Here is a 12,210-nt window from a genome sequence, read left to right as displayed (position 1 = left end):
GACATCATCGTTTCAGAAAGTATACAGATTTCGCAGTACACACGAAAACGCAAGGGTGTGGTTTTCAGATTTATCCACTCTGGGACCCGGTTTTAAAAAATAGCGGTTTCACTCTCCCATAACGCCGCATCCGTTTGGACGAAAGGCCTATACGATACAAAATTTATGCGTATACAGCTAAACACGTGTCAGTGTGGACGGGGCCTCAGTTGAGAACGTTTTTTAATTTTTTTTTTATTAACATTAAGAACACTGACAGCAGCTGGTAATTTAGACTGCAGAAAGTTATTTTATTGTGCTGATTATGCTTCTTAATTAGGTTAATTATCTGAATGTGCTCCTCCCAAACTTTGTTAATAAAACATAATTTATTGTACCCATAGATTTGAATAGGTAGATGCCTCATTCAACCGCTCCAAGCACGTAGATGCGTCCGCCATCTAAATAATAGGGTATGCGTTTCCGGTTGTGTAGTGTAGACGGAGATAGTTACTGAAACGCAGCAGAAACACCAGTGTAGACTAGGATCGTTTTCATTCTAAAATGCCGTTTTAAAATGAAAACACACTAGTGTAAACGGGGCCTAAATTTATGATGGTAATACTTTTAATGTTTTTGGATAACTTAGGACAACTTTCTACAAATTCTGAATTGATTTCTTTTATAGCCCAGAAAGTGCGCAATATGCTATTAATACAGCTTTAACTGAGGGTCCTCTTGCTTTCATTTGAGGGTGCTTTTGAAGTAGTCCTTGTCAACCCCTGCAGTGTTCCCCTATTAAGTATGGTGTAATCTAAAATGTGCATCAACAGGCTGCTGCTGCTAACAAGCGTCTGAAAGATGCTCTTCAGAAGAGGAGTGAAGTTGCAGAGAAACGCAAAGAAGTTCAGAACCGTGGAGCAGAGGGTGTTAGCAGTAGAATCAAGGTACCTCATATAGAAAAAAACTGTTTGGTTTGTTGTCCTGCTTATTTGACATTTATTTTCTGATTTTGGTTATTTTTTTAAATGGTTTATCAGCTAAGGATGTGTGGTATATTGATACCATATTGGTTATTGGTCAATATAACATTTGTTTAATTAAATGTATTTTTAAATAAACATTATTAACCACTGTTACATGTAATCTTACATCAGATCTCAAAAATGGATATCCTTTCTATAATTGTAATATTTAAAACATTTAGATTTGTCGTCTTTCCAACATTTGTTATCTGCTATAACAGAATGAGTCAAAATTGGCAAAGTAGTAGTAATGGAAAAGTTTTTTTTTTTTTTTTTTTTTTTTTTACATATATAAGTTGGATGTGATAATGTGCGTTGTGACACTGTCACACAAAGACATGTGTATACCACTCGTGGTATAAACGTGTCTTTGTGTGACAGTGTCATAACGCACATTATCACATCCATCAAAAACTGACTGTTGGAATATTATAAATATATTTACAGTGGGTACGGAAAGTATTCAGACCCCCTTAAATTTTTCACTCTTTGTTATATTGCAGCCATTTGCTAAAATCATTTGTTCATTTTCTTTCCTCATTAATGTACACACAGCACCCCATATTGACAGAAAAACACGGAATTGTTTACATTTTTGCAGATTTATTAAAAAAGAAAAACTGAAATATCACATGGTCTTAAGTATTCAGACCCTTTGCTCAGTATTTAGTAGAAGCACCCTTTTGATCTAATACAGCCATGAGTCTTTTTGGGAAAGATGCAACAAGTTTTTCACGCCTGGATTTGGGGATCCTCTGCCATTCCTCCTTGCAGATCCTCTCCAGTTCTGTCAGGTTGGATGGTAAACGTTGGTGGACAGTAGGGGTGTGCTCAAAATATCGATTCTTAGATACATACCGATATAATAAAAAAAGATACAGTATCGATATTCTAGCCCTTAGTATCGATACTCCGCCCAGCCATTAGGGGGCGCAGCGGCGCCCGCGAGTTTCAAAAAAACTCATGGAAAATGTTAAAGCAAGATGTAGCATTTAAGTGATTTCATAGGTGAAATATGTTATGGCAGTACATGGTGTCACAAAAAAGAATTATAAGAAGATTTAATAAGAAGTTAAGAATAATAAGAAGAAGATTTTGTGCTTGTGTGAGCTCAGACTGTACCCTTGGAAAGTTAAATGTTGACTTGTGGTAATTTCCAGATTAATACAATTTGTGTACAATTATTCAGAGCACTTAAAGTTGCAAATATTTAAGCAAAATGCACTTTGTTATAATGCACTTTTGTCTTCATTAAATTGAAGAAAAATGCAGAGTTCTGTTTGTTGAGTAAATGTGTTCAGCATTAACTAATTGGCTCTGGCCCATGTATTTTTATTGAATCGAATCGTGTCACATTGTATCAAATCGTATCGAGACAGCTCTGTATCGAGGTACGTATCGAATCGTGACCTGTGTATCGAGGTATGTATCGTATCGCCAGGTTCTCCAAGGTATACAGCCCTAGTGGACAGCCATTTTTAGGTCTCTCCAGAGATGCTTTTTTTTTGCAATTGGGTTTAAGTCAGGGCTCTGGCTGGGCCATTCAAGAACAGTCACGGAGTTGTTGTGAAGCCACTCCTTCGTTATTTTAGCTGTGTGCTTGGGGTCATTGTCTTGTTGGAAGGTAAACCTTCAGCCCAGTCTGAGGTCCTGAGCACTCTGGAGAAGGTTTTCGTCCAGGATATCCCTGTACTTGGCCACATTCATCTTTCCCTCGATTGCAACCAGTCGTCCTGTCCCTGCAGCTGAAAAACACCCCCACAGCATGATGCTGCCACCACCATGCTTCACTGTTGGGACTGTATTGGACAGGTGATGAGCAGTGCCTGGTTTTCTCCACACATACTGCTTAGAATTAAGGCCAAAAAGTTCTATCTTGGTCTCATCAGACCAGAGAATCTTATTTCTCACCATCTTGTGGTCCTTCAGGTGTTTTTTTTGTGTCTTGCACTGAGGAGAGGCTTCCGTCGGGCCACTCTGCCATAAAGCCCCGACTGGTGGAGGGCTGCAGTGATGGTTGACTTTCTACAACTTTCTCCCATCTCCCAACTGCATCTCTGGAGGTCAGCCACAGTGATCTTTGGGTTCTTCTTTACCTCTCTCACCAAGGCTCTTCTCCCCCGATAGCTCAGTGGGAAGTCGTGGCCTAATGGTTAGAGAGTCGGACTCGTAATCCAAAGGTTGCGGGTTCGAGTCTCGGGCCGGCAGGGATTGTAGGTGGGGGGAGTGAATGTCCAGCGCTCTCTCCACACTTGAGGTGCCCTTGAGCAAGGGACCGAACCCCCAACTGCTCCCTGGGCGCTGCAGCATAAATGGCTGCCCACTGCTCCGGGTATGTGTTCACAGTGTGTGTGTGTGTGTGTGTGTTCACTGCTGTGTGTGTGCACGTTGGATGGCTTAAATGCAGAGCACGAATTCCGAGTATGGGTCACCATACTTGGCAGTATGTCACTTCACTTCACTTCACTCAGTTTGGCCGGACGGCCAGCTCTAAGAAGAGTTCTGGTCGTCCCAAACGTCATCCATTTAAGGATTATGGAGGCCACTGTGCTCTTAGGAACCTTAAGTACAGCAGAATTTTTTTTGTAACCTTGGCTAGATCTGTGCCTTGCCACAATTCTGTCTCTGAGCTCTTCAGGCAGTTCCTTTGACCTCATGATTCTCATTTGCTTTGACATGCACTGTGAGCTGTAAGGTCTTATATAGACAGGTGTGTAGCTTTCCTAATCAAGTCCAGTCAGTATAATCAAATACTCAAATGAAGGTGTAGAACCATCTCAAGGATGATCAGAAGAAATGGACAGCACCTGAGTTAAATATATGAGTGTCACAGCAAAGGGTCTAAATACTCAGGACCATGTGATATTTCAGTTTTTCTTTTTTAATAAATCTGCAAAAATGTCAACAATTCTGTGTTTTCCTGTCAATATGGGGTGCTGTGTGTACATTGAGGGAAAAAAATGAACTTAAATGATTTTAGCAAATGGCTGCAATATAACAAAGAGTGAAAAATTTAAAAGGGGGTCTGAATACTTTCCGTACCCACTGTACATAATGCACTCATGGGCATCACTCACTTTACTTAATACTTGCAGACTAAGAAATAATAGATTATTGCCTTACGATCCATTTTCAAATCCATATCGTTTAAATATCACATCACATTGATGTCTGTCAAAAAATAACGTGCACAAGTAAACAGTAGTATTTATGAAAAGCAGAGGTCCAGGAGTACATTAGTTTCCTGGAAAACCCACAGTACTGGATGTTTTGATTACGAAAACAGTGGCCTAAGTGGCTTCAAAGTCCTGTCTGTCAGAGTCCATGTAATACATAACTCGTGGGAGTATAATTGTTCTTCACTCGCTGAAATTGAGTAGTAATGTCAGGGAACTAATTGAAATACTTAAAACGGCAAGCTATAGAACGCCAATCCAATTGGAAAAATTCTGTGTTAGTGAATGTCTTTCACAGGGTTCCTACGGGGTTTGGAAAAGTATGGAAAAGTGAAAGTAGAGTATGGAAAAATATTTGTGTTTCCAGACATGCCCCTATTTATTTATTTTTATAATAGAAAATTAAGAATTTAATGAAAATAAATGTAACGTACAAGAAGGGAGTTTTCATGGCAGCTGTTTAGTGATTGTCAAATACAACTGAATGAATTCAAGGTGCATTAAGGTGCTTTTTCATTATGCAAAATGCCGTTTATAAGCATTTTGGGTTTCTTCTTAGCACCATATTAATTAGCCTCAAGGACCTTTACAAAAATAAAAATATATACAAACTTTTAAGAAACCATTAAACTTAGCATATAGGATAATGCACACTGTGCCACCTGTTGTGCCATCAGCCCATTTCGCGGTGTGGTTTCTTGGCCGCCACTGACTATCATTTTATTCATAGTAATGAATAGATGGCAGTGATGCACAAATAGGTTAGGAAAATAAGGTTATATAAAACTATAAACTGTAATGCGTAAGCATGCAAAACATTTCCATGCACATGTGAATAGTTTCATGAGGGCACAAAAAAGTTTCTTGTGTGCATGTAAAAGTCTTTTTTTATTATTTTTTTATTTTAGGGACTCTTTGTTGTCGTCGTCACTTGGAGAAAATCAATAAAAAAAAAAAAACCTCAGAAAATAAAAATATTTACAGATGACTGTACTATATACCAAATATAAAGGTGAAAATAATGCTCCATTTATGTTAAATATGATCTGAAAATCTACCGAGAGGTTTGGAAATTTGAGTCCGGAAAAGTATGCAATTTTGAAAAGGAAAATGTGTAGGAACCCTGTTTCAACATGTGTTGGTTCCTGATGGAAGCAGGAAGTTGTACATTTTGACTCTTTATTTTATTGCAAAAACTACTCATTCTGATTCAGACATTCCTGATATAATAGAATAATTTTCTATTCTTGACTGAGCATTTTTCGTAATTTTAGCAGTAGATGAACTGTTAAATGAGTGATGTTGATGTGTCCCTGTAGTCCAATTTGACTCATATGCTGATGCAATATATTTTACTGAACCTGAAAGGTGATTTTTATACAATGTAGTTTGATATTCAGTTTTTTAAATGATTAAGGCAATTATTCAAGTAAGATAACGTGTTTCAAAATTTTCCAATAAAAGCTGAAATTTTTTACACGAGTTGTTACATTTAATTACCCCTTAGCAGATTTTGACTCAAATACTCAATCAAGTGCAGCAAGCTCTGATACAAGGTTCTTGTTTAAAATTGAGAATTGCTGATAATTGCCGAACAGCTGGTTTGGCTTTTGACCTTTTTAGTTTGTAAGTGATGTTATTGTCAGCTCAGCTCATGTAATTACGGCAGTTGTCATGTGATTTTAGATTTTGCGGTACCTTAATTATGCCCTCTTATTTTTGGTCTTACTCACCAAAACATTTCTAGTAGGCAGTTTACCTAAGGGAAAAAAATTAATAAATCATGGAACAGTTTTTAAAGAACCTTGTGTTTTGAGGGCATGAGGAATAAACAAGACAAAAATACAAATGCACGTGTTTGCATCTTAGAATAAATGTTGTCATTTTAACTGATTCAGAATTGGTTGCTGAATGAAGTAGAAGTGCTTGTGAGCACAGAAGAGGCCCGCCGACATCTACAGGACCTGCTGGAGGACAGGAAGATGCTAGCAGAGGAGATTTCTCAGCTTCGCCAGCAGATGGAGGCAGGAGAGAGACCTGTAGCCAAAGTCCGGGTAGGATTGGCACACATATGTTCAATATGGAATACTAGCACACCACTTACTGCATTTGTGCGATTGTGTCACAGTGTTTGTAAGGCAGATCAATAAGACAAAACCCACAAGATCGTCAGAACAAAAATGAAGTACTTCACATGAATTGAGCAGTCCAAGTATTCTGAAGAGGCATGGTTGCTCTATGATAAACGATTAAATTTAGTCTGTCAAGCACGCTTATTTGAGGAGGGGTACTAATTATATTATTATCTCTTGGAAATGCACATATTACAGTGAAGCACAGAGTTTGAGTTGAGATGTAGATCATTAATGATGGTAACAGTGCACTGATACATTTGTGGATTGTGTTGAGTGATTCTCATTGGATTTTGTAACTCTGTTTAGGGTGTAGCATGATGCTCATAAATGGTCTGCATGCAATGGCACTGCTCCAAGCTTATGGTGCTCTGTCTATTTGGTTTGATTGCTTAGACTTTTAATGGATGTACGAAAAATGAGAGAATTTAAATAGATGACCAAAAGCTTGAGATTAAATTAGTTAATACTCCTTAAACAGTCTAATATTCTCTTTGACAGCCTTTTCTTCCTTTTAATTATACTGACCCTTTTGTTGAATCAAATTGAAATCCATGGTCGCCTATCAGTGGCAATTTAATGCATTTGAATTGTCTTTTTGGTATTTTCCTCCTCAGCGTCGTACACTGACGATTTCAGAGTTGGAAGGCCAGGGTGAGCTGGAGGCCTCTATCAGCAAGCAAGTGGAGAGTCTAGAGACCGAGATGGGGCTCAGGTCAGACATACTACAACTAAACCACAGTGAATGCATCGCGCCACTTTTAGACTGAGTCTACATGAACACAAATTGGGGTTCTCAAGCCCCAGAAAGGCCAAACATAAAGTACCATAAAAGTTGATATTTACATTTTTGTCTGGTCCTCTTGGCTTCAGAAGATTTGAAATATAGTTCAGAAGTTGTTCGACGTTTGAATCATACATAGCTACTGATCGAACTGGGGGTGTAACTTAACATACATTTGCTGCACGTCACCTAAAACACAAATGTCAACATCTGAAGAAAGAGATGAGCAGACACATTAATGCATTTGAAAAAGTGTGATGAGCAAATAAGTTTTTGAAATTTTAGGGAAATACTTAATGCATTAGTTTAACTAAACCCATTAGAAATTAGTCTTCGAGATTGACTGTAGATTCATGCCTAATTCAGACTACATGACTTGCTGTCTGTCTTGAAGTTGTTGGGGGTGTTCACACTGTGACATTATGTAAATGATCCACTACAGGAGGTCACACTCTACACGAGCTGGCATCTGTCACCCAACGACTCTATCCAGTCTCTACAACCCACGTTGTGAAGAAATTAGGGCTGCAAGTTGTTTGCGTGATGATTTGTTCTGAAAACTTTTGCTCTTTATCTTGTCCACACTTTTTTTTTAAAGCCATGTTGCTTCTGCTGTTTTTCTTCCGCTGACCTCAACCCATGCCTTGCTCTCTCATTGGCTGTAGCTCATCACGACACCTGAAACCACGTGAAAATTAGTAGGCTGACAGGTCCAGATATTTGGCATGCTAGATTTTTGTTTGGTGTTGGTGATGTGTCAGCGAGTCTCTTTATTGCGTTGAGTAGCTCACACGTAAAGATTGCTGAGCGCTGATCACCCGCTGATTTACCCACGATCACAGCCCTTTAGCTGACTAAAACTAGACTAAAGCTAAAACAACTTAGATGACCAAAACATTACTACGACTAAATGGCATTTTTGCCAGAAGGCTGTGACTAAATCAAAATTGGTATTTAGCTTAGTTCATTTTTAACTAGTTGCTTATTAGTATGCACATTACTAGCATATTGGCTGTTTGTTAGTACTTATAAAGTGCACATTAATACCTTATTCTGCTTGACCATATTTTAGATTCCTTAAACCTACCCAATATCTAACAACAATCTAACATCTAATAACTTAACATCTACCTTAGTAACTATTAATAAGCAGCAAAATAGGAGTTTGAGGCAAGAGGTTAGCAGTTAATAGTGAGAATTGGTCCCCAAACTAAAGTGTGACCTCAATTTACTGTCAAAATTAACACTGTATGCACTAAATTAGTGGTCACCCGATATGTTTCTTCTCTCTGGTGGCTAATGGCAGAAGTTGATATAGGCCTGTATGAAGTCGCACTATTTATTTAAAAAATAGTAAATAACGTGCATAATTTCTGCAGTATTTATTAAAATTTATATTTGTTAGATTGTGGGGTGGTTCCAATTCCAAAGAGGATTGTGTAAAAAAAAAAAAAAAAAGTTTGTATTGATTATCCTTCTGATCTTTCATTAAAAACGTAAATAAAAAGAAAAAAGAGAGAGAAAGAAATCACAAATCTAACTTTTCAACAGTGACATTGTGAAAAAAAAAGTCTAATACACATTGGCCACAATTATTTGTAGTCCTAGAAATTTAGTAAAATCTCAAGATCTATATTCCCATTCATATGTACAAATTTTAGCAGACCAGGGTGACTAGGAACATGAAATTATCCAGCCATGACTTCCTGTTTCACATGAATATAAATATAAGGAACACAAAGGCAACATTCTCTTTATCCATCATAGTGAAAAAAATATATTGTTCTGTTGTGCAGCAACATATCGTTGATCTTTCTTTACAAAATATGAAGTGAAGAAAATAGCACAAAATTGTCAAAATAGAGAAAAGAGCTAAAGAATTGAGCATTTTCATTTCCACAATTAGCACAATAATTAAGTAGTTTCAATCAACAGGAAATGTTACAAATCTGTTTACAGTATACTGTATTGTCTGTATCTATACTTTCTTAATGTAACATGAGGAGGATAGTTTGAGTGCCCAAAGACTCTCCAATGATCACAGCTGGAGAATTGCAGAAAATAGTTGAGTCTTGAGAACAGAAAGCCTTATAATGGGCCGTGGTTGGATCTTCCAACAGGACAATGATCCAAAAGGACCATCACAATCAACACAAAAATTAGTCAATGAACACACAACGAAGGTTCTGCCATGGCTGTCCCAGTTCCCTGACCTGAAACCTATAGAAAACTAAAGAGTATCAACATGGACCTGGAAATCTGAAGGGTCTGGAGAGATTCTGTATGAAGGAATGGCCTCTGATTTCTTGCCAGGGGTTCTCCATTAGGCATTATGGGACAGACTTAAAGCTGTTAATTGGCAAAAGGAGGTTGCAAAAAGTATTAAATAAAATGGTGCCATTAATTGTGGCCGATGTGTATTTAAAAAATAAAATAAATAAAAGATAAATGATTAACAGTGTAGATTTATTTATTTATTTTCATAGGCTTCTTTGTTCATATCTACCAAGGGTACCAATGATTTTGATATATAAAGACCGTAGAAACAACCTTAATCTGATTAAGTTAAACCTGCCTCCTGGTAGACAAGTCCGATCCAAATCTGATATTCTTTATATACTATTGGGATATTAAGCCTCATGAAAGGCAAAAAAACATTATAAACACCATAAAGTTGTTGTACACTATATTTCAAGTGTTCTGAAGCTGTTACATAGTTCAGTGTGAGGTACAGATTAATATTTAAGTCATTAAATTCAAGTTCACGTAAACTCTTCTCTCTGCTGCGGCTGTCTGTCATCCTCTTCAGGGCTCGTAAAATCGCTAGCCCGACGTCCCGGGGCTATTGTGTTTTCCAGTCGGGCTACCAAAATGTATCACTGTCCTTCCCGACGGGCTACCTTACGCAGTGTTCCCTCTAAGCTGAGCGCGAGTGCGACCGCGCTCTTCTTCCAACGCGGCAGAAGAAATAATGTGCTTCGCGCACACAAAAATCAGTTTGGAAGCCATTTGATTGACTGCCGCCAGTAAAAGGGAAGGAATAGCAATGCTTTTTTTTTTTTTTTTTTTTTTTTTTTATCACAGGTCCCAAAAAATACAGTATATGAAAATAAATAAAAAAGCAGTACAACTGTTTCCAACATTGATTAAAAATCAGCATATTAGAATGAATTTCTAAAGGTTCATGTGACACTGAAAATACTGCTTTGCTTCACAGGAATTAATTACATTTTAAAGTATATTAAAATACAAAACATTTATTTTAAATTGCAATACTATTTCACAATATTATTTTGTGAAATAATATTCGGTATTTTTTTATCAAATAGATACAGCCTTGATGAGCATAAGAAACTTCTTTAAAAAAACCTTATTGATCCAAACTTTTGAACTGCAGTGTATTGTACAGTAAAAATGTTTTCTCAGGTAACCTAAAATGTACATCATTTACTTATATCAAGCGTCAAATCAAATATAAATAGCACATTAAGGCGAGACACAGCAGGTGAATAGGGCAAAAAAATTAAGTTATCACCTTACCTAGTTGATTGATTACATTGATAATTGCAAAAAAATGTTGTATTACAAGCTTTCTAAAATGTTAGGTTTAAATATGCAAATGATGCATTATTTAATGAAATATGTGCTAATTTGCATACATTTCTAGAACAAAAATCTAAACACTAGATGAAGTTGGTTTCAAAATTCTTATTTCATTTTATTGGCACATTAGTGTCAAAAGTTTTTACAGAGGGAATTTTGGGTATCTCATTTTGTCACTCCATAATTCAGAAAATACTTAGACAGAAAACAATACATTTTCACCATTTTTTGGGGAATAAAATGTTGTATATAAATCAAGCAAATTATATATGAACAAATCCCTCTGTAAAAACCTTCAGGATATAGACAGGAATAAAGATGTATCGTTTGGCGTGTGTAAGTGCTACTGAAGTGGAGGTATATGGCTCAATAGGAGAGAACTAATTTTGAGAAAACAGCCTTTTAAAATAATTGTAATTGAAAATTAAATTGTAATTGAAATCTATTGACACAAATAGATAAAGTGCTATAGAAGAAACACTTAACAGTGTCTGGTATAAAGAATGCTTTTGCTCAGGTGCCCGAATGTCCGCCCAATAGAGAAAAGTTTATTTTAGAGAAAGGATAGTTTTAAATACGTTAAATGGTATAAGAAATTATTTTTCAAATTGCCTTAAATAGATTTTTAAGTATTCTGCAGATACCTTGTAAATAGTAAAATAAAACTCTTTCCTTGATATTCGTTGATATGTGTGTATTGAAAATGTTTTTGATTGACATTTATGGTCTTTATTTTATTTGGGCTAGTTAAATTAATTTTCGGGCTACCAAAATCTGAAGAGTACCTGCCCGAAGGGCTACCAGGAATTTAGAAATTTTGCGAGCCCTGCTCTTTGTGCCTCTCTATATTGGAGCCTTTTTTATTATAATAGTTTTGCGCAATGAATGATTATTAATAGCCTTTCTTGTTCTGTCCTATCTATATGTTGCTGCCTCCACTACTGTGCTATACATTGAAAATAAATGTCTTTTAATTTATAGTATATATTTATATATAAATATATTTACTTATTTTTCATGAATGCATTTTGCAACAATACAAAGAGCAATGTAACATTTTACTAGATTTAGTCTTACACTTAAGTATCAACTATAAATCAAACAAACAAAACATTTCTCTAAACTCTTTCAGGAGTGCTCAGATAGCTGACCTGCAACAGAAGGTCCTGGATGCGGATAATGAGGGACGGATAAAGCAGCGCTGGGATTCTATCACAACCATAGTAGAGGCCAAGAGCGCCCTGAAGATTCTCATGACTGAGGTAAAGGCAAAACATTGTTTACATTTAAGGATTATTATTAGTATTAGTATAATTATTTTCTTCATAGGAAAAAAAACAAATTGTGGTTAAGTGGTTCCTTTTAAAGGGCAGTTCTTTTTGCTGTTTACACTTACAAAATTTACCATAGTCTCCACCAAAATACCATCGTAACTACTGTAACATCATAAAACTTAAATTTTTGGGAAGAAATTTTTGGAGTAAAGTCTGGTGCACTTTAAGAGTTCACAT

The 12,210-nt window shown here is 36.5% G+C and overlaps 1 protein-coding gene across 1 annotated transcript in view; it reads left to right on the top strand.

Moving 5' to 3' along the window:
• Nucleotides 1-12,210, top strand: part of LOC306855584 (chromosome-associated kinesin KIF4-like) — a 119,646-nt gene that overhangs the window by 70,060 nt on the left and 37,376 nt on the right. Inside the window, exons 20-23 of the mRNA XM_079394348.1 lie at nt 813-926; nt 6,079-6,234; nt 6,930-7,027; nt 11,832-11,961. Of these exons, the coding sequence (XP_079250474.1) occupies nt 813-926; nt 6,079-6,234; nt 6,930-7,027; nt 11,832-11,961 (498 nt within the window). The remainder of the gene's footprint in view (nt 1-812; nt 927-6,078; nt 6,235-6,929; nt 7,028-11,831; nt 11,962-12,210) is intronic.

This window comes from Barbus barbus, assembly GCF_936440315.1.
Source record: "Barbus barbus genome assembly, chromosome: 36".
Classification (NCBI taxonomy): domain Eukaryota; kingdom Metazoa; phylum Chordata; class Actinopteri; order Cypriniformes; family Cyprinidae; genus Barbus; species Barbus barbus.
Note: the sequence above shows the minus strand (reverse complement) of the source record. Positions and strands in the feature narration are given on the sequence as shown.